The sequence below is a fragment of the Peromyscus leucopus genome, chromosome 8a, assembly GCF_004664715.2.
Source record: "Peromyscus leucopus breed LL Stock chromosome 8a, UCI_PerLeu_2.1, whole genome shotgun sequence".
Classification (NCBI taxonomy): domain Eukaryota; kingdom Metazoa; phylum Chordata; class Mammalia; order Rodentia; family Cricetidae; genus Peromyscus; species Peromyscus leucopus.
Window position 1 is genome coordinate 11905395 of NC_051085.1, and position 19402 is coordinate 11924796.

General features: G+C 41.3%; 1 protein-coding gene across 1 annotated transcript in view; it reads right to left on the reverse strand.

The window, feature by feature from the left end:
- Positions 1–19193, reverse strand: part of Hdac2 (histone deacetylase 2) — a 29284-nt gene extending 10091 nt beyond the window's left edge. Inside the window, exons 1-5 of the mRNA XM_028874823.2 lie at positions 18936–19193; positions 6923–7035; positions 5936–6053; positions 3783–3857; positions 2389–2527 (exon numbers count right to left, since the gene is read on the reverse strand). Of these exons, the coding sequence (XP_028730656.1) occupies positions 2389–2527; positions 3783–3857; positions 5936–6053; positions 6923–7035; positions 18936–18987 (497 nt within the window). The 5' untranslated portion in view covers positions 18988–19193. The remainder of the gene's footprint in view (positions 1–2388; positions 2528–3782; positions 3858–5935; positions 6054–6922; positions 7036–18935) is intronic.
- Between the last annotated feature and the right edge of the window lie 209 nt (positions 19194–19402).

Consider the following 19402-nt stretch of genomic DNA (forward strand, 5'->3'; position numbering starts at 1 on the left):
TCCAAGAAAGGCGCAAAGCTACACAGAGAAACCCTGTCTCAAGAAAAACAAAAAACAAAACAAAAAAACAAACAAGAAAAGGGGGAATTGGGGGCTGCAGATGGCTCCCTGGTTGGGAGCACTGGCTGCTCTTCCAGAGGATCCAGGTTCAGTTCTCAACAACCACATGGCAGCTCACAACTGTCTGTAACTCTAGTTCCTGGGGATCTATTGGTCTTTTCTAGCCTCTGTGGGTACTGACATACATGTAGGCAAGACATCAATAGACATAAAATAAAAATAAATCTCAATTTTTAAAAAATTCACTGTAAAGTAGTAAAATGATTGTCTTGTCACTGCAGCTGATTTAAAATATTTTATTTATTATCCAAAGATGACATTGCTGTGCTAATATACAACGTTAGCTGACGTTATCACATAACCAGGCACCCATTATGTTCTCAAGGAACAGAAAAACAACACTGAGGAAAAAAATCTATGAAATTGCAAACAGTAGGTCTCATCATAGCAAAATTCTTCACAAAGTTAAAAAATAACAAAACATGTTCAAAGTTTTTAAGTGGCTAGTGTGTTAGACGAGCAAGAAAAGCTGCTTATCAAACCAATCAATTAAATCATGTTCAATTTTACCAGGTGAAGGAATGTACAGACAAGACAAAGAGAGCTTGCCGAGATCCTGAGCTTTGAAAAGAAAAAGAGCAGCAGCAAACTGCTCAGAATGGACCAGAGTGGAAAAAACTTCAAGTCAATTAAAAATGATTTCAGGTATTTGTCGGTTCTAGGCAAGTCCAAGACATGTTACCTGGACAAGGAAGGCTTACTTAGCTGCTCTTTATTTAAAGTGTCAACACCAAGTTTTAACTGCTGGAAAGTTCATGTGGAACAAAAACATTTTCAAAGATCATAAAACACAAACTCAGTAAAATCTCAAATACAATCTACTAAAATATTACAGCTAACAGTGAAAAATAATCTAGCTTTATAAATCTCCAAATTCCCATATTCTCTAGAACAGCAGTTAAGGACAAATCCCAAAACTCCTCCAGCAATCAGGCCTAACTGTGTGTCTATGAGAGCACAAAGCCTTACTGGACGAGGGAGCTGGAGTCAGCTAGGCTCATTAAATGGGTAGACAGCGGTCTTGTACACAGAAAGAATTTCCAGCAGTAAGTAAGTTCTACACATTGAGAAACACGGTCTCAAATAAAATAAAATATAGAAGAGGCCTGAGTTGGGGCTGGAGAGATGGCCTAGTGGTTCAGAGCACTGACTCCTCTTCCAGAGGACCCGGGTTCAATCCCCAGCACCCACATGGCAGCTCACAACTGTCTGTAACTCCAGTTCCAGGGGACCCTCACACAGACATACGCACAGGCAAAACACCAATGCACATAAAATAAGAATATATCAATTATTTAAAAAGAAAAAAAAAAAGAAGCCTGAATGGCATGGACATGAAGGTGCCTGGAACCCAGGGCTTACCCCTTCCCTCATAAATCAGATCAGATCCCCAGCATTTCTGTCCTGTCCACTGCTTTTGTCTGATCCCAGGTGAATTCTATTTGTGTTTATGTCTATTTATTTAATTTAAACTTTCGTTTTTGTTTTTTCGAGACAGTGCTTGTCTGTGTAACAGCTCTCTCTCTCTCTCTCTCTTGCTGTCCTGGAACTAGCTCTGTAGGCCAGGCTGGCCTCCAACTTCTATAGACCAGACTGCCTATTAAAAGCACACATCACCACAGTCTGGCTAATTTTACTTTTCTTGTGTGTGTGAGTGTGTGTGTGTGTGTGTGTGTGTGTGTGTACAGGTGTATGATTTCCAAAGCTGAGTTCAGTGATCATGAAAGATAGAGACAGGACACTGAGGACAAACAAAAAGAACAAACCAAAAACCAAACACCAGGGGTTGGGGACTTAGCTCAGTGGCAGAGTGCTTGCCTAGCAAGCCAAGGCCCTGGGTTCGATCCTCAGCTCAAAAAAACAAATAAACAAAAAATAAACAAAACAAACAAACAAACAAACAAAAAATGGGTAGACAGACATCCTTTAACACAGGTTTCAAAGTTTTTCTTCAAGTTACTGTCAGCATTCACACTTCCAGAGTCCTAGCAATCATTTTTATTAGCTAAAAAAACGAATGCAAACCTAAATTCACAAACTACATCTAACGATTTTTAAAAGGCCATTTAGTGATAGTTTTAGGTGTCTGTGCTTATTTCTTACTCTAGCCAGGGCGGTGGAGTACTGTCTCATACCTCTGCAATGGTTTGTAAGGAGTCCATACAAGATTCAGCATCAATCTATTAGATTTACTTGATATTCTTTAAAATCACTTTTTATTTCAGTTAAGAGATCTGATCACGAGGACATGAGTTTGACTGAACTCACTTTAGTAATTCGAGGATGGCGAGCACGATATCATTAACATAGCAGAATCCCGACGCTTCCGACTTTTTGGCGTGATGCAGTCCTCCAGCCCAGTTGACAGCCATGTCAGTTTGCTGCCGGTTTAACTTCACAGCCCCAGCTAAGAGGTAGAATGGTATTTATAAAGTAATTAAAATTTAAAAATCAGTTCACACAAAATCCTTTTAAGTGAAGTCCTATTAAATATGCAATGTGTAAGCAAAAAGCGTTTTGACATTGAAAAGCTAAGGATTATTTATAATTTAGGACCCTAAGTTTTCCTTAGATAACTATTTTCCTATAGTTTACCTAATTTAATGGCAGTATACATGGAAAGTTGTAGTAAAAAGGACAGAAAAAGTCTCTGATTGATCTAATAAAAAGTTGAATGGCCAATAGCAAGAGGAGGTATAGGCAGGATGCAGGGCAGGGCAGGGAGGGTAGGGAGGAGGAGGAATTTAGGGTTGAGGGAGAAAAAGAGATGAGGGGGAGTTGGGGGGGGACGACGACGACGACGACGACGACGGACAGTCAGCCAGACACGGAGGAAGCTGGAAAGTAGGACATGCAGAATGAAAGAAAGGTAAAAAGCCCCAAGGCAAAACATAAATGTACACAAACAGGTTAAATTACAAGAGCTAGTGGGACAAGCCTAAGCTAAGACTGAGCACTGATAATATTAAGTCTCCGTGTCTTTATTTGGGAGCTGGCTGGCAGCCCCCCCCCCAAATTTGAACCCTGTGAAACATTTAGTCACCACTGTGGTACCACTGTAGGAGATGGAAGAGTTGAGGTCTGATTTTAGTTTACTGGAGGCCTGACCTTGAAAAGGTGCCCCCATTCAGCAACATTGAGGTAAATGGGCTACCCCCGCCAAAATGTACACCCCATAGCATGCTACCACAGTCCCAAAGCAACAGGGCCAGTCATGGTTTAAGTCCCCAAACTGTGAACCAAAATAAACCGTTCTTTTGAAAGGTGTCTCGGGTTTTACTATACTAATGGAAGTAGTCAGCACGCCTGTAATCCCAGGGCATGAGAGGCTAAGGCAGGAGGATTGCCACAAATTCAAGGCCAGCCTGGGCACTGTAGTGAACTACAGGCCAGCCAGGGCTACTGAGTGAGACTGTCTTAAAAACAAATCTATCACCATTAAGTTGGCATGATAGCACAGGTCTGTAACCCCAGCATTCAGGAGGCAGCCCCATGTGGACTATGAGCTTGAGGCTTCCTGAGTGACACAGTGTAGCAAAAGCAAAATAAAACAAACAAAAGAAAATCTTACTAGCATTAAAACATCTGCTTTAGACAAAAACTCCAAAGACACCACAGCCCCCTTCAGATCACGTTAAACCTCAGGGACTCAGGACACTCACCGACTGAACCCCCAGTTGAGAGCTGACAGAACTCAAAGAGTCCGTCAAATACTGGACAATCTTCTCCAACGTTAACTGTGGAAGACAAGTGCTTAAAAGTCAACCCATTATGCAAATGACTGAAAGCTCTTCTTAAAAAACTATCATAAACATTTTTGTTTCAAGCAATCATAGAGTATACCCTTTATGGTACTAATATAAAATTTGTAATTTTAAAATATGACTCATATTTTAGTCAAGATAATTAAATTGTTATCTGTGGAATGCCATTACCAAATCTTGTCAGGATACTTGTGAAGTAACCTCTCCCCAACCAACAACAACAAAATCAAAAGCCTATAATAAAGTAAAACAGGCATAAATCTGGTTTTCTCCTTTAATTAAAGACAGCAAATTAGGCACAATTTTAAAAACTAAGAGGCTCCAACTCCTTTCTAATTCATCTTTAGAACACACACTATCCCTACCTTTGAAGTGCATTTTAGTAAAAAAAAAAAATATTAACAGGGTCAAGCAGTGGTGGCATACGCCTTTAGTCCCAGCACTCAGGAGGCAGAGACAGGAAGATCTCAGTGAGTTCAAGGCCAGCCTGGTCTATAGAGAGAGTTCCAGAACAGCCAGGACTGTTACACAGAGAAACCCTGTCTCGAAAAACCAAACAAAAGCAACAACAGATATTTCCCCTCCTGCAGTTAACATTGACTTTAGAAGATGCTAAGAAATAAAGAGTTTCATGGAACAAAGGTACAGAAGAATGGGTACTTAAAACAAGAACTCATAGATAGCCATGTCACATTATTACGACAAGCTTGGTTATTCATGCTGAAAGAAAACATTATTGAAGTTGTGTATAACCCATTCTTAGTCACTCTTCATACTCCAAATGACAGCCCCTTTAGGAAGAGGACAACTATTTCACAGACCTACAAATTACAGGTACTTGAAGGAAATCACTCTCAGTTTTTTGTTGCTCAAATATGATTTAATATAAATCAGCATTATATAGGTTTTAAAAATTCCTGTCATATATGCACGGGCTATCCATAACTGTTTAATTCCCAAATGAAAACAACAACAAAAACCTGTAGATAAGTAGTATCTGTCCTATCATAGCCTTGCATTATCAAATGGGCTAGTCACAGAGAAACATATGAAGTTCTATGAACTTAGGAAATTCTTATCAACTACACTAAAACTAAAATATAACCATCACGGAATTACATCATAAAAAGTCCATCTCAGAGCTGGGCGGTGGCGGTGCACACCTTTAATCCCAGCACCCGGGAGGCAGAGGCAGGCGGATCTCTGTGAGTTCAAGGCCAGCCTGGTCTACAGAGTGAGTTCCAGGAAAGGCTCCAAAGCTACACAGAGAAACCCTGTCTCGAAAAACCAAAAAAAAACCAAAAAAACAAAAACAAAACAAAACAAAAAGCCATCTCTCCCTGAGGAAATTGACTCCAGTATTCAAAAGATAGCATTCCCAATGTCTTAGGATATTCTGCAGTATTTCTTCAATTTACTACCAGTCCCTAATAACAAAAATCTTTAACCTATAAAAGAAAACATGTAGGGGACTAAGGAACACTTCACCAACGTCCCACCAAAGGGGAAATGGTCTTCATATTACAGTGCAATGTAAATGAAGCATGGAAACAGCAAACTTCAGGCGGATCTCTGAGTTCGAGGCCAGCCTACATTAGCAAGCTTCAGTACGGTCAGAGTTATAAAGTCTCAAAAACCTTAAAGTAAACAACAACAACAACAGAATGAAGTATATTTTTCGCTTTTGTAAAACAGTGTGACCTCCTGACCAATCCCAAAGTCATTATGAGAGCAAAATAAAAAGAGAAAGACCAAATTGACATTCTAATAGGTTTTCTAAAGTAACATCATATTGGTCCAATGACCTTCTGAATTAATAATTATATTAATACTTTAAACTAGTAGGAAATATTTACTCAGGCAGCTCTATACCTAAGCTCCTGAAAAGATTTATTCTAAGCCAGAATAAGCAATCAGGAGGAAGAGGCAAGCAGATCTCTGTGAGTTCAAGGACAGCCAAGGCTACATAGAGAAACTGTCTCAAAAAACAAAACAACACAAAAAGATTCATTTACATTCACCACTATTAAAATACGTCATTTACAACGTACATCTCTGCATCTGCTTACTGTACTCAGACATGTTATCTGGTCTTATTGATCGTAGAAATTTGATATATTCATCACTGTGGTATTTTGTCATTTCTTCTGCAGTGGCTTTATGTGGCCTCTGAAAAGGAAAACACCAAGACGCTGGAATTATTAGTTGTTAAAATAGAATTCTCAAGTGAGATGCTTAAGTTTCTGTGATCAATCTCTTCTAATGAACTAGGTCCACCTGAGTAACATAAATTATAAAGTTAATCCAAACTCATACATCTGTTGTCCAGGAAAAGCTAATGTCACTCTTGTTTAGTAGAAATAGGTCACATGTTCAGACTCTCACTCATTTCCATCACACCTTTATTGCTTAACATCTACCTTGGCCTTTCATTTACTCTAATTTTCGTTCTGAAGAGCTCAATTTCACTGATGACATACTTCTTCCACAAGGTTTCCCACATCTCTAAAATATGACAACCAAATAAATGCAAGATTAATTTTCTACAAACCACTTGCAATAGTCCCAGTCAATTCTCTTCTTTTCTTTTTAAAATTACATTGTATTTACTTATTTTTGGAGGTGTGTGTCACTGCACCCACGTGGTATCTAGAGACAATGGGGGGGAATTAGGTCTCTCCTTCCACTGTGGGAGCTCTGGGGATTGAACTCGGATCATCAGGCTTGGTCCTTTATCTATTACATTATCTCACCAACCCCAACACGGGCAATTCAACAGTACTGTCACAAAAATATCTGGTATGTTGGGCAAAGTTCTTCTCCAGAAACACAGCCTAAGACCAGGGTGGGGTGAGGTGGTGGTTTAAAATGATTAAGGAGGGAAAAGACTATTACTCCTATAACTTGGCTTTTCTCTGACGAATCAAACCAAAAGAGCTGTCTTCTCAGATCTTCTCATTTACTAAATGCATCTCCCACGGCAGCGTAAGAAGCTTTCAAATACTAGTTTAAAGAAACAGTGCCAAGCGAGTACTTACATATATTTCCATTTTTCGGTATAAACCATAATTTAGCAGCAAGTTATGAGTCATCCGGATTCTATGAGGCTTCATGGGATGACCCTGACCATAATAATAATTTCCAATATCACCTGAAAGAAAAAAGATGCCCATTAAACAACACATTTATATGAGTGTGCATTCAACTCAAAAAATTTATCACTTAAAGAATTGTTAAAAATTAGATTATTTTTTGTAACATTCAAATTTTTTTAGAAACCCAGTATATCCTGCAAATTTTATACATGCTGAGGACTCAATTTCTTTGTAAGAGGAGGTAAATTTTTCTGACTTTTAGTTCTCCAATTTTAAAGTGAAACCCGTTTTTAATGGATTTGTTGTTGTTTATTTTGTGAATTTAGATACATAAAATGTATTCTTGAAGTCTGAGGTACCATTTAATTTGTTCAGCTAGTCTCACTGCTTGGATGACTTTTTGGCACCCCACAGAAATCTCATACCAGTTGAGCTGGTGTGTTCAGTGTCTACTAGGGGAGTTTTGGTAACTGAAATTCAGGGTCTAAAGGAAGCTTTGCTATGCGCTAAGACACATTCATGGCATTTTTCAGGTAATAAGAACAATCTTGTCCTTGGGACTAGACAGCTGTAGCCTGTCTGTTAAAAGTCTTAGATCCCAATGTCTTAAAGCAAAACATAAAATAAAATAATGCCCAGATCTGGTTCTCATCAACAAGACACTTTGGGTAAGGTCGTACTGCTTATCACAAAATGTCGATGGTGAGAAAGTCTGTCAACAAACTTAGAAAAAAACATGTATTACTTTTCTAAGGTAAGGGATACTTTTTTAAAACGATGTATTTATTTTTATTTTATGTGCCTGAGAGTCTACCTGCATGTACATCAGCAGACCACATACACGCCTGGTGCCTGTGGAGTTCAGGTGTCAAATCCCCTGGAACTGGAGTTACAGATGGCATAAGCCACTCTTAGGGTGCTGGGAACAGAACCCTGGGTCCTCAGCAGGTGCTCCAGTGTTAGCCATCTCTTCAGTTCTATAAAGAATACTTTCTTATTTTTCCCCCCTCAGAGCTGAGGACTGAACTCAGGACCTTGCGCTTGCTAGGCAAGTGCTCTACCACTGAGCTAAATCCCTAACCCCTAAAGGATACTTTATTTACAACAGCCTTGTCAAGCAAGAAATGAGAAATTACCACTAATATTGGAGTTTAGATAAAACATTCCAACACTGTTAGGACAGCTGAACTGATTTTATCAGCCTGCAAATCTTACTGTTTCAACACGGGTTTATACACTAAAAGCTAGACCCTAAACTCCTTATACCTGCCCTTCAAACAAAAAAAAAGGAAGTTTTCGTGTGTTCCAGCCTGCCGGCGGTTGGGACAAATCTCTCCCACTTGCGTCCCCCAAGTAAACACACAGAGGCTTATATTAATTATAACTGCATGGCCATGGCTCAAGCTTTTAGCTAGCTAGCTCTATATCCTAAATTAGTTCATAACTATTAATCTATGTATCGCCACATATTTCATGGCTTTACCTATGTTCCATTACTTGTTGCTCCTTGGGTGGCTTGCTGGCGTCTCCTGACTCAGCCTTCCTCTCCCCAGAATCCCCCTTGTCTGCTTATCCTGCCTATAATTCCTGCCTGTCTACCGGCCAATCAGCAATTTATTAAACCAGTGTACAAAAGCATTATCCCACAGCATTTCCCCTTTTCTGTTTAATTAAAAAGGAAAGTTTTAACTTTAAAACAGTTAAGAAACAATTAGAAAACTCAAGACCTGTAGGCTGAAGATCCCCATAAGAATACAGTGTCCTTTATCAGCAGGAAGTAGCCTAGAAAACTACACCCACATTCCCCAAAAATGGATTATGGATGTTTGTCTTTGTTTAGGTTGTTGGTTACAAATTGTTATTGGTCAAAAAAAGAAGAAAGAAGGATATGACATAGAAATATAGGATAAATATTTTACATTGCTATAGATTTTAGTTTATTGATACAAAGTTAAAGTTAATTTTGTTATACTTTGTGTATATATATATATATATGCATATATATATATATTTCTACTCTTGTTTAAGGTATTATGTTTATGTAACTCATTTAAACTATAATGGGTAATTAAGAAATACAGATTAATAGTCTATGATAGTCAAATTTATAGTCATGTTAAGTTTTCTAGGTATACATAGATATAATTCAATTAGGTAGGTAATCTTCAAACACTTCAAAGACCTACAGAATATGGCATTTAAAAGGTTTTAAAAACTTAGACTTTCTGGACAGTGAGACACATCTGCTCCTGGCAGCACCGATTTACTTCAAAGAGAAAGATGGGTGTTGAAGGCACTCCATAGGGAGTTTATCTTCTTCTTGGCAAAAATAGCCATTTGGGCAAGATCAGATTTGACCAGGGAAGACCTCCTGAGGATCTTGGCTACAGACATGAGGGGAAAAGCCAAGAAAGACTATAAGACATGTGATGTGTAAGTTGATCCCTCCATATGGGAACAGCTCTGAGACTGGATGAAACAGGATAGATCTTGTTGGCTACAGAATCCTCATGACTTATTATCATATGCCATCCCTTCATATAACATGGACAGAGATTTATATTATAGTTTGATTATACAGTCCAAACAAACTTATAAAGTTGAAAGATGCTTTTACCTGCTCAAACATAAAACAAAAAGTTATCTTTAACTGACTTGTGCACACACTGTACATTCCATACTTAAGTTAATACAGATATGTTACCTTTGAAAGTTTATATGTTTTCAGAAAAAAAAGGGACCAGACACCAATACAGGTTAAGTAGCTCAGATGATCCAGCCTCTCATAATGCCTCTGTTGCAGTTTCCTCAAGCTGTGAGTTGAAATGGTCCAGCCTCAGACTCTAGCCAGAACTTCAGATAAGCCTTACCTTCCCCATCACACTGAGACTGGACAACAGCTAGCTCTCCTCAGCCTTGACCATTACCTCAATTTTCTCAGGGTCCCCTAAAGATGCCTTCAACCCCAGACAACAGGAAGCCGTCTAGAAAACATGATGCCCACATTCCCAAAAGGTGGGGTAGTAGGACTTGGTTATTCAGAGGGTTATGGGTATTTGTCATTGTTTGGGGGGGGGTCTGGTTACAAGTTGTCATTGGTCATGGTCAGGAAAAAAGCTCAACAAAGGAGATTAGATATAAGGATCTTTTCCTGAAGGAAAAAAGGGGGGATACAATATAGAAATGATGGGACTGAAGGGTGGATTATTGAGTCTGCTTTTGAACAACCATTAGTTTCAAACATTTATGTACACTGGTATGGATTTTTGTATAGTGATACACATTTAAGGTTATTTTTGTTATACTGTACATATGTTCCTTCTCTTGTTTAAGGTATTGTACCTATGCACCTCATTTAAAAGTGTACTGTATAATTAATTACATTAATGTATAATTACATAAAAATGTAGTGCATAATTAGGAACTATAGGTTAGTAGTTACTCATCTATAATAAACAAACGTGTTCATGTTAGGTGTGTTTTCAAGGTTAAACATATATAGTTTAGATAGACAGGTGGTGTTCAAACACTTCAGAGATCTACAGAATATGGCATTTAAGATTTTTTAATAATCTACAGTTTTTCATGATGTGAGACATGTCTGCTCCTGGCAGCACTAATTTACTTCAAAAAAGGATGATGGGTATCAAAGAAACTCCATATGGAGTTTGCTTTTGTTGTGGCAAAGTTAGACACTGGGCAAGAAACTGCTCTTGCCTAGACTGCTGACAGTATGCTATCCAAATTGGACAAGCAGGACATAAAAGAAAGTGACTGTTGAACTTTGCCAAGACAAGGTAGGACAGTCCTTCAAAATTCCTGCTTCACAGAAGAGTCTATCAGATATTCTAGGCCTGCAGGCCAAAGATGGAAGCCCCAATGTTAGAGCAGAAACTTGGGTAACTGTCTAGGCAGACAGCTGTTTCTGTCATTTCTAGTTTTGAAAGTTGTTTGCTCTACACTTCCTGTTTAATCAGGTGATATTAAATCCTTGCCAGGTCTTTGATGGGGTTGAAGACCAGATGGTTATAGTTAGACTTTTCCTTGTTACCAAATTCAGAAAAGAAACTTACATAAGACATAAGAGACTTATAAAATTGAGAAACATAAGTGCTTAAGTCGTTTATCTATGATGCTTTAAGATCTAAAAAGACATTTTAGGATGGTTTAGGTATAAAACTTTGAACTAAGATAGGATAGATAATACATTACTTTCCTCTGAATTTGCCAAATACATATAGACTAAACACTGTGAATGTAATTCTTACTTGATAATTGTTCTTATTGTATATAATTTTACTATGTTAGAGTTAAAACCTTTCTTTTTTTATTTAGACAAAAGGGGGGAAATGCTGTGACATAATCTTTTTGTACACCATGAATCTGTGTCTTTGCCAAAGCACCTTCTGATTGGTTTGATAAAAAGCTAAATGGCCAATAGTTAGGAAGGAGGTAGAGGCGGGACATCCAGAACAGAGAGGACTCTGGGAGGAAGAGAGGCAAAGAAGCCAGCTAGACATAAGAGAGGAAACAGGAGGTGCAAGATGAAAGAGGTAAAAGTCATGTGGTAGAATGTAGATTAATAAAAATATGGGTTAATTTAAGTTATAAAAGCTAGTGGGACAGGCCTAAGCTAAGGCTGAGCTTTCATAATTAACAATATGTCTCTGTGTTATTATTTGGGAGCTGGCTGGCAGGACAAAGAAAGGCTCATTACATATTTTTTATTATTTAAAAGAATTTTAAATTTAAATATATTTTTATCATATTCTTTCCTTCCCCAAAGTCCTTCCAGATTCTCTCCCTACCCACTCAATCTTAAGTTCCAGTGTTTGGGGAAAAAAAGTGATAGTAAGAACATTTACCTAGAACTCAGTATTGGCTCTTTGTCTTTTCAATTGTAGATTATGTTACTATTTTATAATTGCAAAGAAGAATGCTAGGTAACCCAGAAATGTTAGGTAATGCAGCCAAAGTTATACAACTAGTAGATAGGAGCTACATTCAGATACAGGGAGGACGGATCACAGGCAGTAAATACTCTTGTCTTATCTCTGGCAGAGCAATGTCAGTGTCACAAGAAAGTAACAGCAGGACCAAGGCTAATGAGAAAAGAATATAGTATAAATGCTTTTAATCAAAGCACGATTTCTGTTAACTTAAAGAATGTGAACAAAATAAATGACCTACCTAACTTATGAAAGTAACTTGTAACTACAAGGGCCTCAAACTTACATTAATACATACAGCTTCCAACAAACTTTTGTCATAATTTTGAGGTCTTATTCTCACCAGGAATATTCATTCAGCCTAAGGACATATACTTACAAGTGCAGCCAAGCCACAGATGATGACTTTTTCAGAATCCCTCCATAGGATATAGGTCAGAGGTAGAACTCTCCTCTAGCATATGTAGGCCTTTGGTTTAGTTCCTCAGCACAGAAAGCGGGGGGGATGAGAAGAGGAAACCTAAGGGGGCTATGGGGAGGGGGCTCTGAGGAGGGAGGAGGAGGGAGATATAAAGGGCAAAGAAGGTGGAGGGTAAACTAACAGTAAGGATGTCTCAAGAAGTCAAAAGGAATCATACTATCGGCCTAAAATACCTACAGTACACATAAGTCAGCGTAAATACACATGTTCCCTCCAACAACCATTAGCCATAAAACCCCCAATACTAGGCATGAGAACCCCCCTCTGAGTTGTTGGCCAGGATGACCAAGAGATTCTCAAAACATTATAGGGTGTTGCCCCTAGTTGCCCCCTAAAGGTGGAAGGTAACTTATTGCCTCTTGCTCAAGACATCATGCACTTTATATGCTGGGTCCAACAGCCCTAAGCTAGACCTGACCGGAAAGCCTTCTCTAAGTCTACCCTTCATGTTATGAAAAAGAGTTCGGCAGGCTCCAGAGGGAAGCACTCAACAGTCCTACCCAGCAATGGCATCCATGAATCACAGTAACAACCACCATGGCACCATAAGTGTGCTTGTGGCATGCATACCTTTGCAGTAACCAACAGCTTTCTAATTAGATTTAAGAGTCTTTCAGCAAAAGGGAAATCATGCCTAGCCCAGTAACAATGGGTACGTCTACAATATAATCCCTGCTCCTAAGGCTCAGGGATCATTGGGGAAGAGGGAGCAGAAAGACTTCAAGAGTCAGAACAACAGGGAGTTTGCTGTGAGACTGTGTCTCCTAGAAATGTCAGAAGCTACACCCATAAAGTCTCACCAATGACCTATACATGACCAGAACAAGGACACCAATAGACATGTAAGATTAGGGAATGTACAGGAGGCCTCAAGCCTAGAAAAGAACTACAGGCAACTGCGTAATGATGAGAGCAGGAGAAATAGTCTTCCTCAGGGTAGTGCAGACCAATTGCTTATCTATTACCAAATGGTCAGCCTTGGAAACATCTACAAGTTAACGTTATATAGGCTGAACAGGTTGTATTTATGTATTTACATATCTATGTATGTATATAAATGTAAGGGTGTTTGTGTTTGTGTATTAACAAAGAAAACAGAGGCCATGAATCTGAAAGAGAGCAGGCTGGGAGGAAGGGCTATACAGGAGGGTTTGGAGGAAGGGGAAAAAGAAAATGATGCAATCAGATTATAATCAATCTCTCTCTCTCTCTCTCTCTCTCTCTCTCTCTCTCTCTCTCTCTCTCTCTCTCACACACACACACACACACAAAAACAAACAAACAAACAAACAAAAAAAAAAAAACAAAGAACTATTTTGTGGGCATGGCAGTGCATGCCTTTAACAAGAGCACTCCAGTGGCAGAGGACAGGTACTTCTTGGAAGAGTAAGTGGAGGGAATAATTATTCCTAACCTTTCCGGCTCAGTATCAGTTCTATATCTGGCTATTTTGTAGATACCTACTTCTTAATAAAGACCTGGCTCTTCTTTTTAAGAAAATGTTATCTGAACTGATTCTTTAAAAATTTATTTAGCGTGTATGGGTGTTTTGCCTGCATGTATGTCTAGGGTTGGTGTCCATGGAGAACAGAAGGAATCAGACCCCGTGGTCCTGGAGTTCAAGACTGAACTGAGTAACCATGTGGGTGCTGGGAATTGAACCCAGGCCCTCTAAAAGAGTAGCCAGTGTTGAGCCAGCCAGCCCCCTTCTCTTTTCTTAATTTATGGGCCTATGGTCTTTGTCAGATAATTTGGGCATTTTTAAATGTTTTTGTTCAAATATTTCAACTCGACTCAAGATAAAAATATATAATGTACTAAAATTGGGGTAACACTATAATCAAATGTATTTCTGAAGCAAAAATATGTAAATATCACAGTGGAATAAAGATAATAAATGGAATCGTATTAATTCAGGATAAGCCTTAGTTCCCAAGTGAGTGAACAAAAAACTTGTACTTTTCAGATCATTGTAATTTCAGGACTGTGAAATGTACTTTCACCCCGTATACAGATGAGCTGTCAAAAGTAATCAAGAAAAAACAAGAAAAAAAAGACTGCTGTGTCATTTTTGTCTGCCATACGACACTAGTGCTGTAAAAGGCCTTAACACAGCAGGCCGTCTGTCTGGGTTTCCACAAACCTGACTTCCCCCATTTTATTCCTTTCCTTCTTCCAACACCTCAGGGTTCCCTCACTTTCCTCATGCATGTAACAAGAGCCGGCCACTGGCCAAGCAGGCACTAAACTAGGTGCCCAGTACTCCAGGGATGACGTCCTGTCCAGTGTCTTTTCTCAGGAACGATTCTTGGGTGCTGTGTCTTTCCATATTGTCTCCTTCAACACCTCAATGATTTATGAGCTTGTCAGCTGAGAAATACAATTTCAGTAACTCCTCCTCCTCCTCCTCCCTGGATTTCAGGCTTATAGAGGTAACTTTGCTACGTATTTCCATTTGCTCTAAATAAAGATCTCAAATACATGACGGCCAACATGGAGCCCTTGGTTAGTTGAGAAATGACAGACAGAAAAACAAAAATGCCAACTGAGGACCAAGGAAAGCCTCTGATGAGATGAAATGTGAGGGGGGCCAGGGATCAAGGAATTCTGTGGGAACAGGATTCAAAAGCACAGGAAATGTCTTTAGAGAGTTATGTATCAAATTTAAATGCTGTGTGCAACAAACATCAGCATTCCCAAACTGCTGCAATACTTCATTAGCATGAGTCTGTAACTAAAGAACAATTATCCATTTCATGGAGTGTAAAGATTTATACAGCAGCTAAAAACTAATGCAGCTGTACTAAAAGTTACCTGGCAAAAGACACTGACACCACCATTTTAAACAAAAATAAAATAAGTATGACAACAGTTGGCTGCTCTATAGAATTCTTGTGTCTGACAAAAGAGTTAGGAGTACATTGGGAAGAAGATTTTGATAATTGTGATAGTCTTTATTTGTGTTGCTTTTCTCCAGACCATGTCTCCAAACATTCTGATTATGATTATCTCCATCAGAGAAAAAAAAATAAACACAGCATAAAGCAATTGGTGCTTAATTATATAAATTACGCATACATTCAATTCTATTATACTGTATACATCTGAAGGCGCTACATGATCCATCCCAAGCTTCACTCAAAACAAGGCATAGTTTACATTTCCAGATAAAGTATCAAAAGTGCGAGCATTGCGATTAGAACCAAATGTAACTCAATCTGCTAAATTACATTTAAGTAGAGAAAAATAACATCAGTTTAAGGTCAGAAAGGGTCTTAGGGTCTACCTAATTAGCTGTAATTTGCTGTATATCATTTTACAAAGTATTGATCTTTTAATATAGACCAACAATCAGAGATGTGTTTCTTGAAACTATGGAGACGAGTCAATAGCCACAGTCCACTAAGTAAGAACAACTCTAATTTCTCTTCTGAGGTATAGGATAGCTCATATACTCATATCCCAAGGTTCACAGAAGAGCAGCGGCTCAGTGATGTAAAGGGTACAATTCTGAAGACTAGAGAAGACACAGTGAAAACCACACTTATCTTTAGAAGTATTCTTCATTAAGCACACAGAGCCAGCAGTAAACACTCTGTAAGCTGTGGAGGGGCTCTGTGTGCGCCTATTGGCCCCATTAAACCTAAAGACAGGACACCCATGGTGCCAGAATTTGCTTCTTCACTCCTTTTCTTTTTTTCTTCCCTCTACTTCCTCTATCAAGTTAAAACCAGCTAGCTCAGAGTGGGAGGTGCCGGCGCACGCCTTTAATCCCAGCACTTGGGAGGCAGAGGCAGGTGGAGCTCCAAGTTTGTGGCCAGCCTGGTCTATGGATCAAGTTCTAGGACAGCCAAGACTACCCTGAGAAACTCTGTCTTGGAAAACAAAACGAATCAAAAGCCCAACTAGCTTAAACCACCATATTATTAGTAGTCTGCTACTAATACTATTGCTGTATCATTCAAGTCCCACTACTAATGTCACTGCCCTTTGCCCACCCATCCCTTTGTGCACCTAAAAGCCATATACTTTTTTTGGGTACAAAAATTACTTTACTTGCACCCTCTGTTCACAATTTAAAAGACAATTAAAAAATCAGTTTTTATCAACTAAGAAGAATGGCGTTTTGGTAATGAAGATAGATGCGTAGAGAATAATTTGTGTAGTCTTGCATGTCATCCCATGTTAGTTAGCACACTTACAACATCAATTTAAGAACCTCTGCAATTTTGTTGGCTCCCCCCAAAAGCAAAGATTCAGAATGTATGTAAGTTAAGTCCATTCTAAATACATGCCAGGTAAGAACTGGACCAGAGACAGACACCCAGCAGATTCCCACCATCCGTTATACAGTTGGCTGCTTACAACTAGGTAAAGTAGTTGTATGCACATACATCAAAAATCACATGACTGAAAAATCCCTCCATCCCTCCCATCTATGTGAGCAGTGCCTATCCTGCCCATCAACAAAGGCTTCGCCCCCAAGACTCCAGGAACAAATAGTTGCTCAGGAAATAGCCGGAGTACTGTCTGACTGCAGATCACTGCCAACAGCAGCAGCAGACACCGTTCCTGACTGTTAAACCTCTCCCTTGACTCTAGGCTCTACAAGAGCAAGCCTCTACTTTAGAAAAGCTATAATTACCATTTTTCAAATTAATCTTTAGGGCTACTTCCTTTCCGATGGATCAGAGAATGCAAGACAAGGATTTGCCATGATTCCAACTTCACAATGTAATTCATGTTTAAAATGACATGTTCTCCCATCTCTGCCCTCCACGATGGTGTAATTTCAAATAAATTTATTCACCACATATGTAGTCCCCTCAAATATGCCATTTAAGATGGGCACGGAGGTCCACACCTTTAATCCCAGCACTTGGGAGGCAGAAGCAGGGAGATGGATCTCAGTAAGTTAGGGGCCAGCCTGGTCTACATAGTGAATTCTCGGACAGTTAGGGCAAAAAAGCCAGAGCCTGTCTTAAAAAAAAAAAAAAAAAAAAAAAAAAAAAAAAGCCCCCAAACAAAACAGAAAGCAATTTTAAAAGCCTTTGCTATTGTGTCCCTGCTTTCTGCAAGGCTTTTGATTTTTCCAGCCAATGACACACAGGTGGCCATTTTATTAAAAACAGGTATTAAATGCCTGGCGGTGGTGGTGCACTCCCTTAACCCCAGCGCTCGGGAGGCAGAGGCAGGCGGATTTCTGAGAGTTCAAGGTCAGCCTAGTCTACAGAGCGAGTTCCAGGACAGCCAGGTCTGTTACACAGAGAAGCTGTCTCTAATCACCGCCCCCCCCAAAAAAAAAACCCCAGACATTAAAAATTTCTGCCAAACCAAGAAAACGTGCGACTATTTTCAAGTTCAAGTCAGTTTCACTCAGCCTGGGTCTCTAGGCTCTTTCTAGCTACCTCTCCAAGATACTGTGACTTCAACACAACAAATACAGAAACAGCTCCCAGTTTTGTATTGCTTTGTAGAAATCAGGTCTTTCAGGTCAATGAGGCTAGTTTTGTCAAATTATCCCTTCTCTCAAGAGTTACCTACTAATGTCTTGGTGGAAGCTGTAAGACAGGGCACTACTTAGCGTATGAAACTGAGACTGGCTCAGCCAACAGAAATCAGACTTTCACTGCTCATACTCCCAACCAGAGAACGCTTCCCATCACCCGGTACCATTCACTGCATTGTGAGCCCGGCTCTACCTGTTCAGAACACTCAGTCCACTTCTCAAAGTTTCCTGCAGCAGGGTCCCCACGGCACTGGGACTGACTTCCTAAAACAGGATGCCCACGCTCTCTCCTAGACCCCCAGAGCAGGGTATAACTGCAGATGGAACAAAGGGCCACAAAGAAGTGGGTGGTAGCAACCTCCCACAGAGGCATGCTAGGACCCATCAAGCAGGAACAACTCCAAGCTTGTCTTCCTCCTCTTACTACTTCCCCACCCGGCCTACCTATCCCCAACTCAGCACCCCTTAATTGTCCACCGTGCAAGGCGCAGCCTTTCCATCTGAACCCCGAGAAAAGTGGCGCTCAAAGAACCCGGCGAACAAAGGCGAGGGATGGAGTCCACGCAAGACACGAGCGAGACAGCGCCGCTCTGCGAACTTGGCCCCCGGCCAGCACTAACTCCTCCGCAGCCCCACCCGAGCGGCGGGGTCCCGGGTGAGGCTGGAAGCGCAGCGCAGACAGATCGCCGGCCCAGAAGGGGGACCGGGCGAGCGGGGGAGGGGACGGGGACGCGGGGCGGAGCTCCAGGCCGCCGGCTTTGTGCAGTCAGGCCCCGGGTACCGACTGGGGTTCCTCGGGGACCGGCCCGAAGCAGTGCACCCCAAACCTCCGCGTGCCCGTGCGGAGGACCTCAGAGGAGGAGCGCGGGCGGGCGTCCCCGGGCCACGATCGCGAAGCCGGGTAGGCCGTGTCCCTGTCCCCGCAGACAGCCAGCCACCCAGGGCACCCGGAGGCGCGCGTCCACCCCCCCGCCGCGCCCTCCCCGCAGCCCCGCCGCAGGTTCCCGGGCCACCCACCGTCATAGTAGTAGCACACTTTCTTCTTGCCGCCTCCTTGACTGTACGCCATGGGCTCGGGCCGCCGCCTCCCGGCTGCGGCTCCTCCTCCGGCTGCTCCCGCCCGCCGCGGCCCGGCGGCCAGACAAGAGGGCTGAGCGGGGGGACAGCGGGCGCGGCGGCCCGCGGAGCAAGGGCGGCCCGGTGCCGGACGGGAGCGGGTACCGGGAAGGCTGAGAGCACGGAGCAGGGGGTGGCAGCGGCGCCGACGCGCGACACTCGGCGGGGGAGGCCCAGGGTGGCGGGCGCTACCACTGCGGTGTCGCAGAGGGGAGGGGAGAGCGCGGCAGTGCACGGACGCAGGGCCCGGCTCCGAGTGGACGCCGCCGGCTGGGGCGGGACAGGTGGACCGATCCTTACGTCGCACGCAATCCGGAGGTGCGAAGAAGCGGACCTCGGCCCCCTGCGCTCCGAGCCCGGCACGCGCA